The sequence below is a fragment of the Aphis gossypii genome, unplaced genomic scaffold, assembly GCF_020184175.1.
Source record: "Aphis gossypii isolate Hap1 unplaced genomic scaffold, ASM2018417v2 Contig00007, whole genome shotgun sequence".
Lineage (NCBI taxonomy): Eukaryota > Metazoa > Arthropoda > Insecta > Hemiptera > Aphididae > Aphis > Aphis gossypii.
In genome coordinates, this window is record NW_026082986.1 from 72,188 (window position 1) to 87,177 (window position 14,990).

At 28.5% G+C, this 14,990-nt stretch overlaps 1 protein-coding gene across 1 annotated transcript; it reads left to right on the forward strand.

The window, feature by feature from the left end:
* Positions 1–4,200: 4,200 nt before the first annotated feature.
* On the forward strand, positions 4,201–8,857 carry LOC114127594 (uncharacterized). The gene is made up of 2 exons (XM_027991878.2): positions 4,201–4,308; positions 7,950–8,857. The coding sequence occupies exon 2, from the start codon at positions 7,957–7,959 to the stop codon at positions 8,740–8,742; it is 786 nt and encodes a 261-aa protein (XP_027847679.2). The 5' UTR covers positions 4,201–4,308; positions 7,950–7,956; the 3' UTR covers positions 8,743–8,857.
* The last annotated feature ends 6,133 nt before the right edge of the window (positions 8,858–14,990 follow it).

Here is a 14,990-nt window from a genome sequence, read left to right on the forward strand (position 1 = left end):
TAACGGTTTACAAATTTATCTAATTTATTAATTATACATTCAAAGTATAATTAGTTGAAAAATCAGGTTAGTCCTTTTATATTATATCTTATAAATAAGACTTGGAAGTTGATGTCCTTAAAAAATTAAAAAATTACAAATATTCGTTTTAAATCAATAAAAATACATTTTTAAAAATATTTTACTCTATTTTACTCTAAAATTCTATATAAATTTATCAAAGCTTACAAATAATCAAAAAAAAAAAAAAAAAAAAAATACAAAAAACGAAATAAAAAAAAACACAAATATTTGTTTTATAAATTTCCAAGTTTTTAGCTATCGGCTTAATGGTCGACAAGAAACGATAAGAAATGAATTAGTATAAAATCAGTAAAAATGATTAAATATGTGGAATAATGACCTAAAAATGTCAAAACATGACTTATAAAATGCAAAACAAAAATTAGTTATTCTGATTCACATATTAATGAAACACATTTGTAGCCAGTAGAGCATCGTCTAAGAAGTTTCTAAAAACTTTCGAGACCTACATATAAATAAATAAAGTTAAAAGTAAAATTTTTAATTTTTCTCAAATTATTATTAAATAAACTGTATTAAACAGTGCCGACGGAAGGCATGTGCGACCTGTGCTACCGTACAAGGCAGCAATTTTTCTTAGAATTTTAGGGGCGGCATTGTATATAAATAAAAATATATAAATTATATAAGGGCGGTATATTATAGTTCATTTAATAATTGGCACAGGGCAGCGAAAGGGTAGCGCCTGCACTGGTATTAAACCATTCGAGACCATTTAAAATATGTAGGTACCTACGTAGATAAGCCCATTTTATTTTATTTTAATGTAATCGATTTATTAATTTAAATTTTAAATATACGTTTTATACGTAACTATATATTATAATTAATTAATATCTAACTAAAAATTATTATAGGAATTCGGTAATATTTCCACGATGTATACTAATAATTACATCAATAAATAATAATAATAGTCGATTATATGCGATAACTGTGTTAATAAGTTAAGTATTAGATTAAAAATATGTATAATATATTAATATTAAATTAATAATATGTTATCGATAGTGAACAAAGCGCCATCTCTACAAAGATAACGTTGCCATTGTAAAATATATATTATAAGACCCATAAAAGTCATTAAAATGTTCTACATTATCAAAACTTTAAATATTATTATACTCGTTATATTTGATTAGGTATCTAATATTTTATCGAAAATTGTCATACGAGATGCGAGTCAAGAAAATCAGATACCAGATATCCAGTAATCTACTACTCGAATGTTTTTTGTTCGATTAAATTTTTCGTCACTTAATATTTCGTGCGACTAACAACTCCCAGGGTACCAGGAGCGCAGGGTCACAGTCGCTACTCATTCATCAGTTTCTGAATAGTCGGCAGCATCAATTACCTATAGACTATAATCTCGCTCGTCAGACGTCATTATTACAACATAAGTTCCTGATCCGATTAATTCAAAATAATTGTTTTAAACCTAAAATCCATGCCCTAGCCAAAATAAAAATTTTGATATTTTGATGTACAATGTAGAGTATAATAAAGTGTATATAAACAGTTTACAGTCGCCTTGTTAGTAAAAAAAAATAAGCACTGAATTTGACGACAAGTTTAAATAGATTCCACCAAGAGCGCAATAGCGTTCGAAATCCGTTCCCTAACATGTAAGGAGGACTCGAAAATTGTTACTAAAACACTGTATTTCTCTTAACCTATTAATTTTAAAATTAAAATTCACGTGTCATTAAAAAAAGGAGAACATTATCTATTATCTGTCGTCGAATTTTTTCTTTATCTTGATTTTTTATACCGAAAATTAGCCGTTAAAAAAAAGTCCTGATGACTATAATATGTAAACTACATATTATTATCATATATTCATATTATAATATACAACCACAATAGGCACTACACTCGGCGTAAAATACAAAAGGTATATATTATGTGAAGAAATGATGTCATTAACACGGCTATAAGTATTGTGGTTTTTAAAATAAACTAATACAATATTTTCAGTCATATTAATTGATGAATAACATAGGCATATTATAATATTCTTTTGTGCAAAATCCAAGTTACAAAAATGTTTGCACTAAAATTACCCGTGTCTATATAATGTTCTGCTTTGTAACAGGTAACACACCTACGTCGAGGGTAAATGATTTTGGGCTAAGTAAATTGGATCCGCAATAATCTGTTTAAATGGGAAATTTTGTTTTTATTAAAATAAATAATTTACAAATATTAACCGGCGGAATCAATAAAAAGAAAACTTCGGCGGAGTCGATAGATTTTTCACAGGTAAAAAGGTCATTTCGGCGCAATCGATATACGCCCTTATAACAATATTGTAATGTAATAATTGTAATATAATAATGATTCATAATTATTAAATTGAAAATATTTATTAGGTAAATTATTAAATATTATATAGAATGCATTACCTACTTATATTTTTTTTTTACAATTATGAATTATTATTATATTACAATTATTTTTTTTTAAATTTTTAAATTAAATTAGATAGATAGCTTATAAATTATATATTATGTAGAATAAAGGGTTAAAATGTATGACAATATTATTACAATAATATGATATAACTGATATTAGATTGATAACTTTTAATATACGTAGTGTAGGAACTTACTCGTGTACCTTTTTTTACCGTGTAGGAACTTACACATGTACCTGTTTTTTACTGTGTAAGAACTTACATATTATGTACCTGCTTTTTGTTGTGTAAGAACTTACGTATGTACCTTATTCTATCGTGTAGGAACTAACATATGTATTTTGTTTACCAGCTAGGTCTCGTGTAGGATTCACGTTCGCCCGTTTAATAATCGATTTTAATTTTGATGCAAACGACATTTTATACTTCAGACTACCTGAGGGTGATATAAATTACTTAATTACATATCCTTATTTTGGCACAAATTACATAGGCATTTCAAAAAATGGTTCAAATTACACATCTTGTATATATTTTGGGTCAATTTTGATGCAAATTGACTACAGCCATGTTTATTTCATAGACCTTTTACTAATACACTGGTCTTTCGTACCCGTAGAACGATCATAGATAGTATGTGCTTTTTGTTTGTGTCTTGTGATTGCACTTTATTAATATTATATATATATATACAATGACAACACTAATATGTCGCTGATATATAGTGATGTTATTATACTGTACATTACTGCAGTATATAACTGATCGGTTACTACTACAGCTACTCTATAGGCAAGGCCAGTCTTTTAGTATTAAGTCTATGGTTCATTTTGAATACACTAACCGATCAACCTAATCTGAAAACCACCAATTTATAGGTACATATAATATCACTTTTTCTTACAATAATTGGTTCAACATCGCAGCAATTATTATGTAGAATTGTGTGTTATTCTGGTCAAATAAAAATAATTTTTTATAATACAAAAATTTGCGTTATCGGACAGATAAAAAAAGTATATTGTGTGTAATCGTGTGTGTACCTTAAAAGTGTACCATGCCCTTTGACTACTGATAATTAATTCTGTCAAACGAATTACATTTTCGCCAAAATAATTATACTATGTAAGCTATAGTGATGGACTCTATACGACTATACATATATAATAACGTCCCCCGTCGGTGTTAGTATTTCAACTTATTTTGTAGTTGCATACTAAAAACACATTTATTAATTATTGTATGAAATATAGGAAGAAATTAGGAATAGTAAACCGAATAGTTCGATAAACTATAAAAATTATTTTTACCATTAATTGTACTGCATATTATTTTGTACAGCAATTGTTGTCGTTTGTAATTAGGATTGATTTGTAAATAGTTAGTGTTAATGTCTAAAATGCTATTATAGAATGGTTGTTAATCATTTATCCCATCCTGTAATCAGTATTATATTATTTCATTTAAACTAATAGACGGTAGGTATTTAGGTGGCCATTATTATAGATAATTGTCGTCTGCGTATTTAGTCTGTAGTTTAATTTTTAAGTATTAAATACATAGGTACTTATTATACCATTATCTATTTACATTTATCGCCCATAACAAAACACAATAGGCGTATTTGGATTTTGGTCTTTGGACTAATGTAAAATTTATGTCCGTCTATCCTGTACTGCTGCGACCATTTCAGTCGACGACAACGCCTGTGTAACGACACAACTGTAGATTTGATCTCGGAATTTATTCATACAGTACCCTACTGTCAAGGCATACGGATTCGTTAATTTCAACAGGACTTAACGGTGAGTAACATTCAAAATAATTATTTACACATTTATTTAAGATAAAAATATTTTAGGATATTTTATAATTTAGGATAGTTTTGTCACATCTTAAAAATTTTTATGTTATTGTAATTCTAAGTTTAAATTTATCTAATACCTGTTTAGAATTATAATTTCTTACTCATTTATCATAGTTTAACGCATCTCTGTCTAACTTATTGTATATTTAACTAACATTTTATATTTTATAACTAAGTTGATAAGTAGGTATGTGGTATGCCATATGCAAAATAAATAAATTATTCACACAAACAATTAGTGATAAATGATTTCATCTCAATTATTAGCAAAAATAGTTCGCACAGCCACGGTAGCTATTACCTACATTTGTACAAAATACAATATCATCAGTATATTTTTGATTTTCAATTTTTTTTTTCTTATAAACTACCTATATAGTTTTCATGCACAAAAATTTCTGTTTCACTTTTTACATATTTGAGAATTGGCGATTTAAAATTAAATATCTACCTTTGATATCAAGGGCGCCCATATGGGGGGCGAGGGAGGGGCCCCTGGAAAATGTTAGGTTAAATCATAAAATCTTAGTATATTGTTTACTGTGGTCAGAATCTATTTAATTATTTAGATAGGATTAAAAAATTTAATTGAATATACCTAAGATAATTTATAATTTTTTTTATGAAAATCCAGGTAATCAATCAGCTATTAATAACAATACGCTTTTTCGTTTTTATTCTATGGATAATTATAAATTCTTAAAATCAAGGTGGATACGTATATATATATATATCTATTATATATATATCCACCTTACTTAAAATATTGTGTATTGCCATAGATACGATATGTATATGTATGTTTACACTATTAATCACCATAATATTTTATTTATGATTACAAATATGTTTAATTATTAGGGCTTGGATTTATATACGTAAATACATATTTTTACTGTGACTTGATAAACTAATTTCAGTAAGAGATAATTTCGTATCAAAGGAATTCCAATTAAATGAACTATATTTTATTTTACACATTTTTACATATTTCTCAATAGTTCTATTTTTTCCTTCATATTTCGACAATTTGTTCATTGGCGATTTATTAATAATTATTAATTATATAGGTATACGACTGTATTTTTCAATACAAACAATTTTATTTCCCATATTTCAAAAAGTACAAAATATTCGTAGTAACAAATGTTCAATATTTATGACCTCGATAAACGATAAATAACGATTGAAAATTTAAAAATGCATATTATCATAAATTGTAATAAAGATAATTAATATTTTTTAGCTTTTTTTTATTTATATTTTATAATTTTTCATACCTTTTTTAAATAATTTTAATATTTAAAATATAATTTGTTTCATTAGGAACTCATATGGATATATTAGGTATATAATTAAATATTAATAAATAAATCATATTAGTAAAATACATATTTTGAGTTTTTTTGGAACATATTTATGTACATATTTTGATTTCATAAATACGTATAAATCCGATCCCTAATAATTATATATATATATATTATATAGTATATACAATATTACAATACCTATACATATAGCCATTCCTATTTATAAAAGAATTAAAATGTTGTCCCCCCCCCCTTGAGAATTTTCCTATGGACGCCCTTGTTTGATATAATATATATTAAATTAAGTTCCACTTATTCACAATGCATGACGTGTATAATAATAATTTTGGAAAATGGATGTGCGTTGCATATTACTATCAAGTGACTTTGTTACTGTCCAGTGCCGGCCCTAAGGGAGGAGGGGCAAACGGTGCGACCGCACAGGGCACCACACATCAAAAATTATACTATTACGAATATCACTTTATCTATAAAATATAAACAATATAATACAGAAATTATTGTGACCCGTGTTATTTTCTTTGGGAAATGGCTGTTATCGACGAAAATCAACACAATACCAATTATACGTAGCTATACAGTTTTATACACTCGTCACTCGTGATGTACATAATATTATCTTTGAAGACGATCGATAACAGTACAAAATATAGTTGTAGCCTATAACAAAATAACATACCTTAGTATAAAATAGTATAATGATAATGTTTTGTTTTCGTAATTTATTATTAACGAGAACTACGATACCTAATAATTTTAATACTAATATTTCAATACTGCATACAAAAGACTACACTCTGGTAACGCTCGAGCGTCGAACATAGTATTACCGATTATTTGAGCTACATTGATCTGTTTGCATAAAAAAAAGCACGGAAAAAATATTTAAATAATATTATATTATGTTAATTTTGTTATTCTAAGTAAACGTATACTCATTGTGTCATGATTATTTAATTATTTAATTTATGTTCAATATAATAATAATAATAATAATATTGTTTGTACATTGTGTCTTATATAAATATTTAATATTAAAATGTGTATTGGGTTTTATTAGTTTATACGCACAAAGTTGGGTTTCTAACATACCTTAAGGGGCTTAAAGTTTATAAAATTAAAGTAAGTCCCTATAAAATAAAATAAATGTAGATAAATGGTTAGGTTATAGAATGACTATAATGTATATTATACTATTTATAAATAATTAATAAATTAATATATATGGTGCCCCGCAAAATTCTGCACCTGGCTTCAAAAACCATCGGGCTGGCACTGGACTTACTGACAATCAATTAATGATTCAAATATCTTATTTACTATTTTCGCTAAAAATTGTTGACTTTTCATCGTAAATTAATAAATTTTTTCGAGGTTTGAAACTTATTTTTATTCTTTAATATTATAAGGTGTATCTTTCTATATATTATTATTACATATAATAATATATACTCATGTTTATTTTAAAATATTTAAATATACCTAAAAACATAAGTGGATACACGAAAAATCAAATTTTGTGAAAAACCATACACGCGATTAGTCATAAAAATATTTTTTAAAATTTGCCATGATATTAACTTGCAAAGTAAATTGCAGTTTATTAAAAAGCCAGACTTTTCTACATTTTTAAAATTGACCTTTTCTTTTAATTTTTTTAAAGTGAAAAAAATAATTAATAAATCATATATTATGATAGAGAGTAGTTTTTAAGTAAATTTTAACGAAGTCAAATACTTTTTTAGAAATTGCAATTTGCGTATTAGATAATAGGTTGGTTAATACAATTGATAAACGATTGATGCTTTTGATAAAATAAACAAAATAGGTAATAAACGTCCTTGTAATACATTATTGTCATGTTTGGGTATGTACGCGGTTGGTGGTTGTGGTTGCGGCGCGGGGGGGGGGGTGTTACGTTATTTCTTTTACACACATTAGCAATCACTGATCATTTATTCATTTATTACGCACACATATACTAGGAAAATCGCTTAAAAAGTGGACGGTATAAAAATGAGCATTTCAACTAGTTATAGACAATTCTAAAAATTAAACTCAAATAATCTATTATACTGTTATTCTTATACTTACCTGCCTATACAATTCTGATAATACTAAACTGGCTATTATATTACTTATATTATAAAATGTATAATAAATTATTATTACTTAACTTATATTTATTCATTTTAATACAATATATTTTACCGATATATATACTGATTTTTTTATGTTAATATAGATTAAAAATGGTCGAAAGTGGTGTTCGAAATCGGACGAAGCGTTCTGACACTGCAAACCGTCGTCGACCGCGCAGAATACTGTCGTTACCCACTCCTCTGTTGAGACGGATGGCCAGAAGAATGTCCCTAAGCTCAGAATTGGTTAATGACACCGTTCGAGTCCTTGATAATGATACGGAGATACGGAACCTAGAGTTAATGGTGGCCACGGCACCGTTAACGCTCATTAGGGATAATCCCATGACTTGGACGTTGTTCATGAGGGGCTTCGGAGTCGCGCGTTATTTGATGCAGATGGGTAGTGACCTGCAGCGGGGCCGGCAGGAACAAGATCCACATGCTCAGTCTGAGGCTCCTCTGCATAACCCGCCAACGACAGAAGAGATCATACCATTATCAGTGTTGTTGGCGAACGAGGATTCGACATCGACGGTGCAGGATTTAGACCTGTTTACTGAGACGTTGGAAGTGGAACCAACCTCGCCGGAGGTGGTACCTTCATTAGAGGAAGGACGTTTAAGAGAGATGGATGCGTCAGTGGAGGAAGCTGTGATACCCGTAGACGAGGATACTATGCCTCCATGGTTTGAAGAGGCTTTGGCAGATGTTGATCAACCCGAGTCGATCGAGCAGCCCGATTCGATGGAACCGTCCGGGTCTATTGAACAGCCCGGGCCGATGGAGCAGCCTCAGCTTATACGGGCGGAGGAGGAAATTGTACCGCCGTTATTGGAGCGGGATTTGGCAACGGAACATTATTATATCTTTGACGCAGATGACCTAACATTATGAACAATAACCTCCAGCTATAGTACGGTGGAAATAAAAACTACTCCAACACCGACCAGTATATTTTATGATTTTTTATTTTAACATATTTATTATTAATATTAATGAACAAATCGCTTTTCTTATCTCTAATATAGTCGTATAGCTTCTTACACAAGAAGGTATATTAAATGGTATTTACATATTTTATATTGATAAGTATTATAATAATGTGAACAGTATGAGTTATATATTATTGTGTATAGGTTAGCTAATACACTTATACGCATTACCATCATGTTCATTATTCATTTATCATATTTTAAAAGATAATATGATTCGTATATTGTATGAAAGCTTAATATTATCTATAATATATACATTATACATACTATAATATTGTAATATCAAAAATATTATTTTATATTATTAATATAATTATTTTGAAAATCACTTCATATAAACCGAACTGTTTTCATATTGCTTATCCCCAAATATATAGATACCTTTTTTTTTGGTTGAAATCTACGACGCCATGGGGACCGCTTGCGTATTACTTCCATGGCAATATATAGACACCTAAAATTACCTGAAATATTAATGATAAAAATGGTCTTTTATTCCGTGGTAGGTACGAGAAATGGCATAAAAAGAAATGGGTAATATACGATTGAGAATGGACCTTTTCCGGTAACACTCTTGTGAACTTTTACCTGACTTTAATTTTGCGGTGTTGTCAGATTTAGTGTCAATAACAAATTTTTAAACAATAATTTTAAAAATAATCAAATAGTAATAAAATAAGGGTTTTTTGCTATTACGCTGCATTTTATATTTAAGAAAAACTGGAAATTCCCACTAAGGAAAAAATTTAAAAAAAAAAATAAAAATGTAGAAACAATTTTCTAAAAACTATTATTTTGAATGTATTATATTTATATTATAAAATTATCGACACTACAAAAAAAATCAAAAATTTCAGTGATCTGTAATAACTCAAAAAAAGTTAAAATATTTTGAAAATTTAACTGGATATAGATAACACTAATATAAAATTTTGGCGAAAATTTCAAGTATTTACAGTGATTAGTTTTTGAGTTACAACCATATAAAAAATCGATTTGGTCGAAAACTAGTTTTGCGTAAAAATTCCCGTTTTCCGTCACTTTTTTCTTGTTTTTCTTTATTTTTTTGAAAACTTTACTTTTTATTTCTATAATGCACTTTGCATTGATATTTATACAACGAAAATTGTTTTAATTAATCTACATTTTAAACATTACATGATATTATTTTGTAGAATTTTATTTTAGTTTGTAACGAAGAGTTGTTGTTTTAATTGTATTATTAATACATATTATTAAATAGTTTATATTTAAAATAAAAAAAATGCTTATAATAGATAATAAATGTTAAAAATAAATAAATGTTTAAAATGTTCAGAAAAAATAAACTTGGCAACGTAGTCTGAAAAAACGTTCGCAATCATTCGTTTTTCGGCTAAAAAAACATATCCTTTGATAAGCGTCATTCGTTCGCAATCGTGTTGTACCCAAAGAAATAGTGTTTGAAAAATGTATGCCGATGGTAGGTAATATATTTAGTAGGTTCTCAAAATGTTTAAATGACAATTATATGAAAATAATTGTATTAAAAAAAATTAAATAAAATTTAAAATAAAAATTCATAACCAAACACAACACAAATTCGGTTCTAGTTCTACAAAAGATTCTAAAAAAAAAAAAAACAATACAATTAATACATGAAAGTTTTTAAAGAAATTTTAAAACAGTTTCCAAAAATATGTTTGCTTTGTTTTAAATGGTTTAACATTAAGCATTCGAAGTTATATTACAGCACTCCGTAGACATTAAGTGTAATTATAAAATAAAACGTTTGGAAATTTAACAAAAAAAAAAAATATTATAATTAAAAATATGTGTTGGTTAATGATGCCCTATCGCTGCATTCTAATCGCTGCGCGACGGCACATTCCTAATTTTATCTCCCGTCTCCCCCGTACACCACTCATTCCTTTATCACGGACTACTACTTATTACTACTGTTAGTCGTGGTCCTTATTTAATTATTATACTAACTATATAATATATTTGTTATCTTTGTTTTCTCTATTCTGTTATTTAATTATTGGTCGACTTTTGCCGTTTGTATATTATCATAATATGTTATTTCGTATTAATTTATTACCCATTATTAATATTGTTATTATTCTACGGCCAACATTATTATAATATTATTATTACTATATTATACGTACGTAAAACTCTTGTTCCCGCAATTGCTGCGTTTTTCGTCGTTTATTGTTATTTTTGATACTTTTATTGTAAGTCGCATTTAGCGCATAGCGTATTATTACATTATTATCGTTATTATTCAGTGATTCATCTATCATGCACATATATATTATACCATATTATACCCATTAATATTGTAAGGGCAAAAAAGAAATCTTATTTCCACTACCCGTCTCGTAAGTTATTACCATCTTATATCACCTAATTTCATAGCCAGCGTCTCCCAAGTACTGTGTATCATTGTCCTCGAGTTCACGTCACCACCAAGAGATTGTCAAAGCGTAATTCCGCCAGCTAATAAATAATAATTCGTTGTGTGAGACTGTGAGAGTACACCCAGGTCGTTTAGTTCGATAGTCCTTCCACGTCTTCAGTAGACCATTTAAGTTGTGTCCTTATTTTGTGAGCTCTGTGCCGTCTGTGGTCATTGAACTAAACCGGATCGACCATAGAGACCCCTCCTTCATAATTAAATTGCATCATCCTAATTCCAGTGATAGACCTTTCCCGTTCCTCGATGTCATCGTGCGCATAAATTTACCTATCCGGATTATACGAGGCGTAAGCAAAATATTAATTTTGATTTTTAAGTCTACCTAACAAATAGTTGGCGTTAGTGTAGGTATTGGCCAGATTTAGTAGTAGATTGTTTTCGGGTGCCACAAATAATCTGTAGGGTCGCCCTTAATATTGTTTAGTACGATGGTTCAAATCCGGTACCTACAAAAGACAATTGATTGTTGTTGTCTCTGTTTTCACCATTTATTGTTAATGAATTCGGCGAAACTCTTCGTCGATAATTATTTACTTCGTGTACGTATCACGTATGTCATTATAATTATTGGAAATTGCTATATGTCTATATAATACATTTTCTAAATTTAGCGGATGTCGCGCTGATAGCCGCACGATATTGATGCACGTTATATTATTATTGTGTGCGTTAAGTCAATACTGATTCATCGTTGTACAATCAGTAAATATTTATTTATAACAGCGGTGGCTAAACTTTTTTTGGTCACGATCTACTAAAAATATAGGTATTTGTGCGTTATCGCGACTACCGCGGGCCTCATATGCGTTATCGCAAATACCACATATTATGGGTTATAGCGACGCCGAGTCCAACTTGACCTTTGCATTTTGCAAGTAAATTCTATTTCTAACTCTATTAGCGATAATTAGGAGCCAGCCTTGCCACCCGCTCGCTGCGCTCGCTCGGACATTCAAAACAAAACTATCCCTCGATTTGCTATGCAACACCACCTAAGGTAGGTCATAGGGTTAAAAAACGATGCTCATTATTTTGCTCACAACATTATCAAAAAATACATTGACATAAGCTTTGGGTAGTTTTGTATTATTATAAACGTATTAAAAAGACGTGAATTGCACGCAATGCATTCGACATCAAGGTAGTCGCAATAACACACAAGTACCAAAATACACCTAATACTAGCATAAAGTGTATAATATACACTTAAATTCTAACATGATCGACTTTAAAATTATCTGCGATCGATCGTTTGGCCGCCTCTGATTTATAATATAATAGATTGGTTTAAATAAATGATTAAAAAACATGTGATATTAAAAACAAAAACAGATCGTCTTTTTTCTTTTAGAAATGATAAAGTTTATAGTTTTCTAATAAAAAATTAATAACCCCCCCCCCCCACACACACACACACACACACACAATGAAACGCCACTGCACGGGTAATATGGTTTCAGTGTAATTCATAACCAAGAAAAAAAATCATGCTATCCGGATCTATTTCGTTCGCTACTTTGAATTATGCCCCGTTCAATGTACAGTCTGATTCGCGAACGACACATCTTTAGTTCTACCGTCACTAAACGAATGTATAATATATATATAAATTATATTTACTAAACGATTAGTCTGTAACTTCTGAGAATCGATGACCAATAACAATTTTCCGGGACCCGCGATGCTTGGGCAATGTTAAAAGTCGCTCGTAATAACTATGATCAGAATACAAAAACTAAGAAGGGGGAATATATTAATAATACTGCCGCCGGGGCGATGATTTTAATCGCCCGATAAGTGGACGGATTCCGAACTTGCGTGTGTTTATTATTTACTTTGTGCGTTCGTAACATAATAACTAAATAATATATATAATATATATATATATTATATAATAATTTATATGTATTAAATGGATTTAATTAATTAACTATTATTAAAATTATTTTGTTCGATACTTTCCATAAATAATCAATTTTATATTTTTATATCGCCCTACCACTTTCAAAGCACACGAGCCACTGAGTTATGAAGAATGCAACTTAATCTAATACGAGTTATTTCCATGTAGGTACCTAATTATTGAATTATATTAAGACGAGTTTTTTCTTTTAATTTTTAAATCAACTCTAAAAAACTTGTTTTTATTGTTTTGAGCACTTTAAACATTCGTATTAAATAATATTACTTAATTACGAATACGAATGTATTTCACAGATACAACAGTATGGCAGACAGCGGTGTAAAAACATTGGTAATTTGTGGTGAATGTTGGTGCCATCTATCCTTTTTAGCAACCAGGGCTCTATGGACACAAAAGTTATCGTTTTCGTCGCACCACCCACTATATGGTGTCAAATATAAATAATAAAAAAAAATTCCAAAGCATCTGATTGAACTTACAGATAAAATTCTACGTCACGTACAATTGCCAAATTATAAAACACTTGTGATTATTGTATTTTGGCCTTTTTACGATTATTGTTTCATTCAATGTGATAGGTATATTTAAAACTAATCAATTATTTAATTTGTGTATCGTAATAAATATGATCTCTGCATGCTAAATTTTTAAGATCACATTTTACACATACATTTACTCTCCAGGTATTTATAAAAAAAACTTCTAGAATCTGGGTTATTATGAATTATAAGTAATTAAGAAAAGTGTACATGTTTTTGAGCAAATTAATTAGGTACAATGAAAAGGGCGATTGTAAACTCCACCAGAATATCGGTCAAAATAAAAAGGTATGAAAAGGTCTAATGTAAACTCCGCCAGTTTTTTTTTCTTACCTGGAATGGGTGTATGTAAATTCCGCCAGTTTCGAAATTCGAAATCAAAAAAAAAAAAAAAAACTGACAGTCTTACAGGATGCTATAATAGGTACACCAATGGAATAATACAAAACTTAAAATATTTACAAATTATATCACATAATTTTAGTTTACATACATGACATACCTGAGACCTAACTATATATTTTTGGATTTTTTGGTATAACGATTATTTATATTTATTATGATTTTTTTACTATAATTTAAATATTTAATGTGGACGATTATTAATTATTATTATGAAAAATATGATTTTATATTATTAGGTATAACGATTATTTATTATAATTTTTTTAGGCACTATGATTTAAGTATTTGATGTGGATAATTATTAATTATTATTATGAAGTTATGAAAGTATGAAACATATGATTTTATATTGATAGGTACAATGATTATTTAGGTATTATAATTTTTTTACTATGATTTAAATATTTAATGTGAATGATATGATATTATATTATATTGTAAATTTTTTTTTAATAATGGATCATATTAATTTTATACTACTACTTGATTTTCTTCACTGGCGGAGTTTATAGTAAAAAAAGATACTTGTGGCGGAGTTAGTTTACATGCGCCCAATGAAAATATTATATACTTTTAAAAATTCGGTTAAAAATTATTAAGCTAGCAAAAAAAAAAAAAATAATAATAGATTATAAAAACTTGAAATGCATACTATGGCATATTAACTATGCTAATTTCCTAAGCGTATCGTGATTACGGAGTTACAAGTTTTTCCAGTCTATGATTATAGTATATGTGTTACACCTACCTACATATAGTAGAATATTTTAGAGGTAACTTCACGCTTAACAATAAAAATACACATTTAGATTTCT

Coding starts and splice junctions, on each gene's coding strand:
- LOC114127594 (XM_027991878.2), top strand. CDS start 7,957: ATGGTCGAAAGTGGTGTTCGAAATCGGACGAAGCGTTCTGACACTGCA.